Source organism: Alexandromys fortis, unplaced genomic scaffold (genome assembly GCF_014885135.2).
Source record: "Alexandromys fortis isolate MF-2015 unplaced genomic scaffold, M_Fortis_MF-2015_v1.1 scaffold_282, whole genome shotgun sequence".
Lineage (NCBI taxonomy): Eukaryota > Metazoa > Chordata > Mammalia > Rodentia > Cricetidae > Alexandromys > Alexandromys fortis.
This window is the reverse complement of record NW_026068199.1, coordinates 580,241-592,509: the sequence shown is the minus strand read 5'-3', so window position 1 is coordinate 592,509 and position 12,269 is coordinate 580,241. Positions and strand designations below refer to the sequence as shown.

Sequence of the window (12,269 nt, the reverse complement as noted above, 5' to 3'; positions counted from 1 at the left end):
GTGTGTGTGTAGTCTTAAATCCCAGCATTCAGGTGGAAGTGGCAGGCGGATCTCAGAGGTGGAGACCAGCCTGGTCTACAAAGCCAGTTCTAGGACAGCCAGGGCTACCTAGGCCCTGTTTCAAAGAAAGCCTCTGATCAGGCAGTGGTGGCGCACGCCTTTAATCCTAGCACTTGGGAGGCAGAGGCATGTGGATCTCAGTGAGTTCAAGGCTAGCCTGGTCTATAAAACGAGTTCCAGGACAGCCAGGTCTGTTAGTCTGTTGTGCAGAGAAACCCGGTCTTGAAAAACAAACAAGCAAAGCCTCTGGGTGTATTTGTCTCGGGGAGCAATCATGGAAAATGCGTCTAACGGAGTGGACTCCAGCTTGTCCTCCCTTTGCCCTCCTCGTTGAAGCCGTTGCGCTCAGTGCCGACCGCACACCCCTTTAATTAAGGACTCAAAGTTGTTCTAAGAGGGATTTCTCAAGTCTAGCACTTTGTAGGTGGGGCACATATATACAGTGGATGCCCAGTAACTTGTGCAGACGAACTATAAAGTAATCAGAATATCTGTCCCACTCTTATGAACTAGTCTCTGGCCACTTCAACTACACCAGTGGGGAAATCTAGGAAGATTTCATGGAAGTTAGCAAAGGATTTGTAGCGAAACATCGCCAAACACTGACCCGCGCCTGACAGCGAGTGACCGGCAGGCCCTCCGTGCTTCCGGGCCAGCCCCAGGCTTACCTCTTGCTGAGCGAGCAACACCCTCCGCTCACGCTCCTTCTCCTCCTCCCGGGCCTGGGCCTCGTCGCGCCGCACGCGGGCGACATTGTCCTTGTTCCGGACGTGCCAGCTCTTCTTGGGCAAAATATTCATGGCTCCGTAGCCGACCTCCGACCAACAGGCCCACTCTCCAATACTTCCGATTGGCGCGAGGAAGCTCCCGCCCCATGGTCCCACCCTTGCCTGTACATTGGTTCTGGGCCAATTATCACGCCCACTCATGACCTATCTTAGAGGTGATTGGCTAAGAGGTACTCCATCATAGCCAATCCTAAACGTTTACAACCTGAGCTGCCCCACCCCGGACGCTGCTGTATGAGGTTGGTGATGCCCCGCCTGTCTATCCCGTCACGCAGACCCAACCCAGCCATTGACCAGGCCCCTCCCCAAACTCTGTCCAAGGCTTCAGGACCGGGTTTCAAAATGTATAGCGACCTCGGCTATTGTTTATTAATACGGTTCAACTGAGTGTGGTACTTGGTGGGAGGCCGTAGGTCTCGATTCTAGAGATGAGAGGATACTATAGGAAGTCACTGAGGTGTACAATCGGGTTGAAGGGCTGAAGGTGGGATGACATTTCCAGCCAGACTGGTCAGAGAGTTCTATTCGCTGAGCTTAGAGCCACGGCTCGCTGGGCTAGGAAAACTTTATTCTTCGCTTCCTGAGGGCAAAGGGGGATGGAAGTGAGACACACCTTTTCTTTACCCATGTCCTTCTTCCCATGTTCTCAGGGAGCCCTTCCCAGGGAACCACCCTGGCTCACCGTCTCGATCTGGCGTTTGAGCTCAGAAATGAGGCGTCCGTAAGAGTTAGCCAGGGCTACTGTATACGCCATCAGGATGCTTAGGAAAACAGGAATGGAAGTCACTCCAGGAAAACAAAAACTATATCTATATATATCTTCATCATATGGCTCCTTATAAACTTGGATCAGGACCCTCAAACCCCTCTTGAGACTCCATTCTCTTCTGCCTCAGACCTAGGAGTCCATACCTCTGCCCTCCTCCTTCAGATCAGGAGTCTAGGCTGCAGAGACCTCCTTTAGACCCAGGGTTCCAAACCCAGACTTCTTTTCTGAGGCCCAGGAGTCCAGACCCCCTCCCTCCTGCTCCAGATCTAGGTAGGCCCCAGTTCCCTTCCATTCCACATAGGTATCCAGGTTGCAGCCCTCCTCTCTAATACTTAGGTGCTCAGCCCCCAAATCACACATATCCAAACTCTGACCCTAAAGTCTGGCACCACTCACCAAGAGAGGATCAGAAGGGGTACAGCAAAAGCCTGGGTCCCCAGAAAGTAGAGAAAGTTCTGAGCAGTCTGAGGGAGGCTTTCAATGGACTCGGGGATCTGGACCCAAATAGACGACTTCCCTTGAAATGGGCCACACAGTTTAGAAGGTGGGATCCTGCAGGCAGAGACACACTGAGCTCAATCAAATAGGGCCAGAGTGAGGACCCTGTGATGAACGCAATGGAAAAGGCGCCTCTCAGACTTACAAGAAGATACTGTAAAGCACCGGGACAGCTGAGATTGCCAGACCCACAAGGAGCACCAGGGGGAAAAAGAAATTTGCTGTGGAGGCTCGGAAGGTGCGTGAGGCCGGTGAGTAGATGGAGAACAGCGCCATCTGCGGGAAGAGGTGAGAAATGGAGATCTGAGACCCAAGGGTCAGTCCTGTGGTTTCGTCTTTTCCCATCTTGGAGTTTGGGCCTCCTTTGAGGCCGGACCCAGAGGTCTGAGCCACCTCAGACATCTCAGATTCCTTTCTCTGGGCTCAGGACTCTGACTTCCAGCACACTTCTCCCTCCCTTGGGGCTCAGTCATCAAAGGCCGTGACATCCTTCTTTCCCTAACCCAGGAGTATAGCCCCAACACCTGTCGGCTCAGACCCCCGGATCGTCCTCAGCCCCACCTTCTTCAGACAGAAGAGTATCAGGAACTTGGCGGTGTTGATCAAAGGTAGTAAAGGGCAGAAAAAGCTTCCCACCCAGACCACGGTCTGAGCGTAGATGAGCCCCAACACCTCGTCGGGCACCTGGAACTCCAGAGTCCCCATCATACGACCCAATGCCCCAGGACAGAGGCCGCAGAATATCCTGAAAGGCAAGGTAGGGCAGTCATAGGCCTGGATGTTTTGGGGTCTTCCCAACCTTATCATCCAGCCCATTATTTTGTAAAGGTTTTTTTGAGACAGGGTTTCACTGTAGTTTTGGAGCCTGTCCTGGAACTAACTCTTGTTGACCAGGCTGGCCTCAAACTCACAGTGATCCGCCTGTCTCTGCCTCCTGAGTGCTGGGATTAAATGTAAAGGACTTTTAAGATCTGTGATCTATGTTCCAGAACCTGGTTTCAAAGTTACCTGATCTAAAATACTAAGAGTAGGAGTGGAGTCAGAGAGAAATAACTGAAAAAAGAGCGGGTGGGGATTTAGGTGAGGAAAAGGAAGTTAAAACTGTATTTGGGGGGCTGGAGAGATGGCTCAGTGGTTAAGAGTATTGCCTGCTCTTCCAAAGGTCCTGAGTTCAAGTCCCAGCAACCACATGGTGGCTCACAACCATCTGTAATGAGATCTGGTGCCCTCTTGAGGAAGAGACCTGGTCAAATTGTCCTCATCAACTCAGACCATGAAACCCAATAAGGACAAGTTCAACAGAACCACCAAATATGGGCTGCCCATGCACGCTTCGGCATCACCAGGGCATAATTTTTTTCAATTTTACTCCACCCCCCCCACATAATTAGAACAAGTAAATCTTTAAAATATATGTGTGTTTGTGTGTGTGTGTGTGTGTGTGTGTGTGTGTTAGAAGAGACGGCTCAGCAGTTAAAAGCATTTACTGGACAATTATGAGAACCAGAGTTAAGATCCCAGAACTCACTTAATAAGCCAGACATCCTGGCATGCTTGTAACTGAGAGGGCCAGAGGTAGGAAAATTGCTGGGGCTTGCTGGCTTCTTGCCTAGCTAAGAAAATGTGAATCCCAGGCTCAGAGAGAGAGAGAGACCACACCTCAAAGGAACAGGCAGAGAATGATAGAGGAAGACTCATCTGACTATCCCCCCCTACACACAAGCACACAGCATATGCTCACACAAACACGTATGCATACCAATAAATAAATAAGATAAAATAATAATAAAGAGGGCTAGAATATCTAGCTCAGTGACAAACTACCTTGTTTGTGTAAAGACCCCAGTTAAAAGAAAATTGGTAGGACAGAAAGTGAGAACTCTTCGACAGGGGCAGAGCTACAAGGAGGGGCAGGACACTTACTTCCTAGGAAACTGGACCAACAGCAAGACCAACAAGCCCACCAGCAGATCGAAGATCACAAGTTTGTACATCTCCTGGCCCAGCCGAGTCTCCCAGCACTGAAGAAGTAAGAAATCAATAGACCAGACCTTCCAACATGGAGGTTCAAGCATCCGATGCTCCAAATTGCTAGCAAGCATCAGAAGCCCCACTCATAAAGTGCATGGGTGAGGGCTTCTGTGTTTATAAGCAGCCATGCTATATTCTCTCTCTTCCCAAACCAACGATCCCTGTCCTACCTGTAAGCACAAGAATGCCCCCCATGCCCCTACAGCATTCTCACCGGAAGTTCTTCGTAATTGTAGCCACAGGCCTTGCATCTTTCTGCCTTCATGTTTCCCCCACATGTGATCTGATTCCGCAGAGAAACCAGGAGGAACACCAGGGAGAGCAGACGCAAAAGCACAGTCCTGTAAGATGAAGGTGGAGAAAGGGACTCACACTGCTGCCGTGCAGACCATGCTGCCCCCTCCGTCTTGATGCTCTCCCATGATCCCCTCCCATCCTCTCCCTGCTGCCTTCCATAGAGGAAGGAACTGCATTTCAGTGTCAGGATTTGAGTCTTGAAGACCCTGGTTCTCACATGCAGGGGACTTCCCTGTCATATACTTTTCATATGTGTGTTTCTGTACAGTTGTGTGCACACGACAAGTATGCCGGTGCCTGCAGAGGCCAGAAGGAGTCTCATCCCCTGGACCTGGATATTCAGGCAGTTGTGAGCTCCCTGATATGGTTGCCAGTGAACCAACTCCCAGTCCTCTCCAAGAGCCATCTCTAGAGCTCCGTTGTCTTCACACACAACACACACACACACACACACACACACACACACACACGTGCATGCCATAGTGAGTGTGTGGAAATCAGAGGATAACTTTGTGCATTCGGCTCTCTCCTTCTGCCTTTGCATTCTTTCTGGGGATGAACTCAGGTCGCCAGACTTGCATAGCAAGCTCCTTTATCCTCTGAGCCATCTCATGGGCCCAGACTTCTCTGTCTTATTTTTGGAACCAGAGACCCTCTCTCTGCCTGTCCCTTTCTCCCTTCTCCCAGAGTTCCCATCCCATCCCATGAGTCCAGAACCGAATCAGGATCCAGGCGATTTGGCGGCTGCGAGTGTAGCCCTCTAGTGAGGTGATGAACTTGAACACAATTGGCAGCACGAAGTTGAACACGGAGATGGAAATGGATGGAAGATAATCCACCAGAAGCTTGAGGAGGGGATTTTCTTGAACCACTGGTGTCTCCTGAGAGGGAGTGTGGAAGAAAGAAGGAAGGAAGCTGAAAGTCCGTCCTTACCCTCTTTTTACCTCAAAGGACCCGAAAATCCCAGACCTCCCTTTCCCAACCCTCCTAAGATCGCAGGAATTCTAGACCTCAGTTCTCTCTCAGTGCTTCACCCTTGGAAACGTGATTTCTAGGACCCGCGAACCCTCCTCCTCCAAGACCCTTCAAGACCCTTTGCACCTGCAGCGTCACGGTGTACTCTGTAGCCAAGTAGATGCCATAGAAGGCCGCCCCCAGGAGTGCGAGGATCAGCAGGTTGAGCAGAGCCCTCACCGACCACATCTTGACTCTCTGGCCCAGCGTCTGTTCCGCAGCACGGCGCCTAACCATGGCTTCCTCCAGCTCCACCTGAGGCCAAGCGGAAAGACTGCTGCCGGGGATAGTTCCCTCCAGGCCTAGTTCTTCAGATGGAACTGATACAGCCCTCTCCTTGCTCCATACCCTCCAGTGATGTCCATGGGACCACTTAGCTCTTGGGCCACTGACCCTCCCCAGCCCGAACTTGCATCCAAGGTCCACCCTTCTTAGCTAACCTAAGATCCCCAAACCTCGCCCTTTAAGGCTCTGCCTTCTGTCCAAAGCCCACCCCGTGCAACCTAGAATCCCAGGATCCACTCCCTTGAGACTCCAAGCCACTTTGTTTTTTAAGTCACGTCCCTATTTCACTTTGGACCAGTAGTATTGGGCTGCGCATCTTCCCTCAGCCCCCCCCCCCATGCCACACATTCCTAGTGTGGCTTCCCCTTAGTTCTGTCTCTCCCTGTTTCTTAGCAAAGCACTGCTCCTATTGCAACCGGGTCTTGTCCAGTTCATAACCAGTTGTAGCCCCGCCTCCCCGAGCGCACCTGCAGTTCATACAAAATGATGCGCTGGCGCAGCCGCACGTGTACTTCCCCGTGGAGGCCAAAATTCCAAGCTGAGAACACCCGGTGACTATAGCTGGTCAGAACGTCTGTCTCGGCCAACAGAGTCTCCTTCAACCCGGACACCGAACTGAGAGAAGAGACCACGAGAACAGGGCGTTTAATAGTGTCGGTGGGGGCATCCTACTAATGGGACACAACTCAAAGACCTGTGATCAGGTGCCATCTGCTGCAGTCAGAGAGATACGCAAAGTCTTTGGGATCAAAGGCTAACAGAGCGTTCTGGGAAACAGAAACCCTAAAGCGACAGAAAGACCTAGGAGAGACTCCAGTGGAAAGAGGGAGAGACTTGAAAATAAGACAGAGAAGAGAGAACAACAACAAAAACAGACGTTCTAGAGAGGAGGCAAGCTGGCCTGGTGGCATGTACTCCTAATCCCAGCACAAAGGAAGCAGAGTCAGGAGGATTTCTGCATGTTCAAGGGCCAGCCTGGCTACATAGTGAGTTCCAGACCAGCCAGATAGAGGTATGCAGGGTAACAAGGTAACTGTCTCAACCTGCCCATTAAGGCAAGTGGGGGGAGGGGGAAAGACTAGAGAGACTGAATAAGAAAAAGGGATGAGGGCTGGAGAGATGGCTCAAAGGTTAAGAGTACTGAACTCTTCTTGCAGGGGTCATGAGTTCATATTCCCAGCAACAACATGGTGGCTCACAACCATCTGTAATGAGATATGGTGCCCTCATCTGGCTTGCAAGCAAACATGAAGGCAGAACACTGTATACAAAATAAATAAAATAAACGGAAACTTTAAAAAGAGAAGAAAGGATGAGAACAAAAAGAAGATAAAAATAGAACTGGCCAAAGAAACTTTGTCTACCTTCACTAGTCCCTCTTTCCTCCTCTGAACAACTGGGGAGTGTTCCCACATGGTCTCTGCATCTTCAGAGATTCCATTCTTTGTACTTAAACCCGTGGAACATTCTTTTTATGCAAATCAGAAGGGATTCCTATATTTAAAGAAAACTATCACAGAGCTTCTCCCACCTTCCAAACCAACCAGGAAGCTGTGTGTGGTATATGCATGACTGTACAGGTGCACTAAGATTGTGTGTATGTGGTTAGTGTATGGGTGCACTTGGGAATATGTGTGTGCATGTGGCATATGCATGAAAACATGGGTGCACTTGTGCATGTGTGTGTGCTTGTAGGCTAGAGGTTTATTCCAGGTGTCTATCACTCTGCCTTTTAGTTTTTCAGATGGAGTCTCTCACTGAACCTGGTACTCACCGTTGAGGATAGACTGGCTGGCCAGTTAGCCCCTGGGATCGTCCTGTTTCTGCTGCTCTCCCCCACCCCCAGTGCTGGGGGCTACAGATGTGTGTTGCTGGCAGCTCTTCTGTGGGTTTTGGGAATCCTAACCCAGGTCTTTGGGCTTCTGCTGCAAGCACTTTATCCACCAAGCTATTTCCTCAGCCTCTGTATGTTGTTTTGTTTTGTTTGCTTATTTCAAGTCAAGGTTTCTCTGTGTATCTTTGGCTGTCTATGAACTCATGCTGTAGACCAGGCTGGCCCCAAACTCACAGAGATCTGCCTGCCTCTGCCTCCCAAGTGTTGGGATTAAAGGCGTGCACCACCATCACCAGCGTGTGTGCACCACCACGGCCCAGTGTGTGTGGTGGGTCAGAAGGCAACCTGTGGAGGAGTTGGCTTCCTCTCTGTCCTAGGCAGGTCCTGAGAAAGGAAGTCAGGTTCTCAGAAAGTGTTCCTACCCATGGCAAAATCTTGCCAACTTAGTGTTCTATTTCTTGATATCGTTGGGGATTTTGTGATGGAGCCTGGAGCTCAAGGTAACTTTCCTGCCTTATCTTCCCAAACACTAGGATTATTATAATTATGAATCTTCAAAACAGGCTTTCATATGCTTATTTAATGCCTCACCTTAGGGTATACCACTAAGTAAGCAGGGGTGGGGACTTCCCAACTGTGCTCTCTTCTTTCTGTCTGTCTGTCTTTTTCTAAAGAGACAGGACCTCTCTGTGTAGCCCTGCACGTCCTAGCACTCAGTATGTAGACCACACTGGCTTCAGAGGTCCATCTTCCTCTGCCTCCCTAGTGCTGGAACTAAAGGAGTGGGACAACATACTCAACCAGACAGGACATTTCTGTGTAGCTCAGAGTGGCCTTCAAATTACTCTGTAGCCCAGACTGACCTTGAACTCAAAATAATCATCCTGCCTCAGCCCTCAAGTGAGGAGACTGCTAGCCTGGGCCTCCACATCTGGTTTTAAATAGATTTCAGTGCTGACGAAACGGCTCCTGGGGGTGGGCAGGGCTTCTATACCACCTCCAGTTTCCCCTTCCTATCAGTCAGGATGTGGGTGTCACTAACCGGTGTAGGATGCACAGCAAGTAGATGAGCCCGATGACAAAGACGGAGCACAGGTAAGTGATGGCCACCTTCGATCGGGGCGGGTAGAACCCATAGAATAGAGGAGACCATTCTAGGTAACCCTGGGAAGGGAGAGGGAGAGCAAGGGTCATTATGTGGCTAGGTGGAGGCAGGGGTCAGGGAGCTGGGTGATCTAGACCATAGGCCATTGAGGAAATCAGGGACCATGGCACCTACCGCTCCAGAGAGCAAGTTGAAGACCTGAGTGGAGAAGGTGACCAGGCCCTGACCTTGAGGGGTATAGGAACCACAGGTTGAGGAGATGTTAGGGCTAGGGGGACCTGGAGGAGTCCCTTCCAACCAGGTGGGGATCAGCTTCATGCAGACTTCAATCACAGATGCCACCAGGTTGAGAAAGAGCAGGAAGCGCAGCAGGGAGAAGTAGGACTCAGTGCCTGCTCCAAACTGGCCTGCAGAGGGCAGCAGAGAGGCCTCAAGTCCCTCACCAGTACAGTTCACACTGGGTCCAGGCCCCAGCCCTGTTTCTCAGACCCAGCTCTCCTCCCTCAGACTCAGTCTAGAACAAAGCCCTTCCTCCCCCTCAGACCCTGGAGCCCAGGCACCAGCTCCCTCCCTCAGACTCAGGGGTGCAGGCCATAGCCCTCTTCTCTAAGGCCTAGAGTCTGCCCCCCAGACTCCAGCCTTCCTTTCCTCAGACCCCAGGCTCCAATCCTCTTTCTTTAAAGCCAACCACACCCCCAATCTTCTTCAGCGTCCATGCCCAGGGCTGTATAGTTTGAAAGCCTTCTTTCATCTTTCCCTTGGTCTTGGAAAGCTGTCGGGTCCAATGGGCAGCCTTAGATTCAGAGCCAGAGGCCACCTGCTCTCTAGCCTGCCTCTTCCTGGAAGGAAAGAAGAGTCAGAGTCAGAAGGTGAAGGGCTTGGGAACTACAAACTGGGAACAGCCCAAAGATAGAAACAACTTGACCCAGTAAGGGTGGAGATGTGGTATACTGTATCCATAGTGGAATACTCTTTCGCAATTAAAGAAGAAACAAATCTACTTTATGTACAGGAAGCCGGGCACAAAATAGCAACAGAGCCATGTATGGTGGCGCACACTTGTAATCCCACCAGTGGTCAGGCGGAGGCAGGGGGATTCAGAGTCCAAGGACAGGCTGGTCAGATTAGTGACATGCTTTTGAAAGAAAATAAAGAAGTCGGGTGTGGTGCACCATTCCTGCTTGTAGCCCCCCTCAATTGGGAGAAAGACTAGTGCAAATTCGAGGAGAGCTTGGGATAAAAAGTGCTTTCAGGCCAGTCTGGGTTGGTTAGAGAGTGAGACCCCGTCTTAACAAAACAAAACAAAATGGCTGGTGTGATGGCTCAGCAAGTAAGGGCAATTGTGACCAACTCAAAACTTGTGTCTGATCCCTGAGCCCCACATGGTAGAGCAAAAGAATTGGCTGCTGCCTGCTGTCCTTTGAGTGCCACAGAAAGCCATATTGGGCACACACACCAAAATGTAAAAGAGAAAGAACAGCCAGGCAGTGGTGGTGCATGCCTTTAAGTCCCCCAGCACATGGAAGGCAGAGGCAAATCATCTCTGTGAGTTCAAGGCCAGCCTGGTGAAGAGAGTGAGTTCCAGAACAGCCAGGGCTGTTACACAGAGAAACCCTGTTTTAAAAATCCAAAGGGAAAAGAAGAGAAAGAGAGAGAGAGAGAGAGAGAGAGAGAGAGAGAGAGAGAGAGAGGGGGAAACTAACAAGAAGGAAAGAAGGAGGGAGGGTTGGGAGAAGGAAGGAACAAAATGAAAATTCTCAGCCTGCAGTGGTGCCACATGTCTTTAATCCCAGCACTCAGGAGCCAGAGGCAGGTGGATCTCTGTGAGGCTAGCCTGGTCTACAGAGTAAATTCCAGGACAGCCAAGGCTACACAGAGAAACCCTGTCTTGAAAAACAACAACAAAAGTCTTCCTGATTCTCTAACACAAAGTTCAGACCAAGCCCAGGCAAACCTTACCCTGGCTAGTGGCAAGGCAATAAGGAAAATAACCCATTGCCGGGCGGTGGTGGCGCACGCCATTAATCCCAGCACTCTGGAGGCAGAGGCAGGCGGATCTCTGTGAGTTTGAGGCCAGCCTGGTCTACAGAGTGAGGTCCAGGACAGCTAGGGCTATTATACAGAGAAAACTGTCTCGAAAAACAAAATGAAAAAAGAAAAGGGAAGAAAGAAAGAAAATAAACTATTGAAATCAAAAAGAGTTCCTTGACAGAAAGAGGTGTCAGGGTGTCAGAGAAGAGGGGTTCACCTGTGTTCCCGCCTTGCCTGCATAGGCCAGGGAAGTTCCCGGGAAGGGTGAGATTCCATTTGGGCAGTTTCTGAAAAGGCCTGAGGACTCCTTCCTCCATCCTCATCCTCATCCAGTGTCCCCCAAGGGAGCACACCAGGGCCACGGTACCGAAGAGTAGCAGCACTTGGGAGGTTATTCAGCACAGAGGCCAGCGATGGGCCTGGCCATGGAAACAGAAGGATCGGAAGACAGTGAAGACTGGGCTATAGTCCTTTCCCCTCAGACCCAGAATCCAGGCCCCAGCCAAGGATCCTCAGACTCAGGAGTATAGGTCTCAGCCCACCTCCCTCAGACTTAGTCCTCTTCCAGGAGTCCAGGCCCTAGCTCTCCTCCCTCTGACCCAGGAGTGCAGACCCCAGCCTCCTCCCTCAGACCCAGGAGTCCAGGCCCAGCCCTCCTCCTTCTGACCCAGGAGTCCAGGCCTCAGCCTCCTCCCTCAGACCAGGAGCCCAGACCCAGCCTCCTCCCTCAGTCCCAGGAGTTCAGGTCCTAGCCCCCCTCCCTTGGACCAGGAGCCCTTCTCCCTCAGATTGAAGAATCCAGGCCCAAGTCTCCTCCCTCACGTACATGGGTCCAGGCCTTAGCCCTCATCCCTAGTCCTCTTCCCTCAGGCAGAGGAGCCCAGGTCTCAGGTCCACTTCCCGCAGGAGTCTAGACTCAAGTTTCTCCTCCCCCAGGGCTATAGATCCCATCATTTCTCCCTCATCAGGGATTCAAGGCCCTAGTTCTTATCCCTCTGACCCAGAGATCCAGGTCCTGGCCTTCCTCATACTGTTTCAAAACCCCAGGCTCATACATCCATACTTCTAGACACTCTTCCTAAGGTTTTCAGGTGTGAACCTCCAGATCCCTACTACCCTAAGTATGCATCTGATCTTCAACTTCCTGTTCCCTTACTGGAACTTGGAACCCCTGGGCCTTCCCATGCCTGATACTAGTGACCCAACCCCTCTCCTCCAACACTGCAACTAGGTCTTTGCACGGTTCTTCTTCAGGGGTTCTGAGTTTCTGTCTCAGGAAACCCAGGAAATGAAATCCCCTTGTGCTCTCAGGTTCAGGAACCCAGCTTCTTTCCTTGATGTTCTGACCCGACTTCCCAGGACTCTCTCCTACCTGTTCTTGCCCTCGCGGAGCTAGACCAATCCCTGGACTGGCCCCAGGCTTCCCTGGGAAGTTCTTCCATGTTTGTGGACATATTTTGCACCTGTTGTTTCCGTGTCTCCAGTCCCCTAGGGTGGGGACCGCCCTAGGTAAGGGAGGGGCATGAGGCATGGATGTACCTGGCCACTAGGTGGCCT

At 51.2% G+C, this 12,269-nt stretch overlaps 2 protein-coding genes across 2 annotated transcripts in view; both read right to left on the bottom strand.

Annotated features, from left to right (window-relative positions):
• Window positions 1-926, bottom strand: part of Leng1 (leukocyte receptor cluster member 1) — a 5,281-nt gene extending 4,355 nt beyond the window's left edge. Inside the window, exon 1 of the mRNA XM_050129877.1 lies at window positions 585-926. Within this exon, the coding sequence (XP_049985834.1) occupies window positions 585-860 (276 nt within the window). The 5' untranslated portion in view covers window positions 861-926. The remainder of the gene's footprint in view (window positions 1-584) is intronic.
• A 252-nt stretch (window positions 927-1,178) lies between these two features.
• Window positions 1,179-12,233, bottom strand: Tmc4 (transmembrane channel like 4). Its single transcript, XM_050129827.1, has 15 exons — window positions 12,085-12,233; window positions 10,930-11,131; window positions 9,375-9,520; window positions 8,856-9,088; window positions 8,619-8,740; window positions 6,210-6,357; window positions 5,545-5,712; window positions 5,161-5,324; window positions 4,361-4,487; window positions 4,039-4,136; window positions 2,677-2,860; window positions 2,261-2,391; window positions 2,014-2,169; window positions 1,531-1,609; window positions 1,179-1,428 (listed from the first exon to the last, which is right to left on the bottom strand). The coding sequence occupies exons 1-15, from the start codon at window positions 12,164-12,166 to the stop codon at window positions 1,360-1,362; spliced, it is 2,109 nt and encodes a 702-aa protein (XP_049985784.1). The 5' UTR covers window positions 12,167-12,233; the 3' UTR covers window positions 1,179-1,359.
• Between the last annotated feature and the right edge of the window lie 36 nt (window positions 12,234-12,269).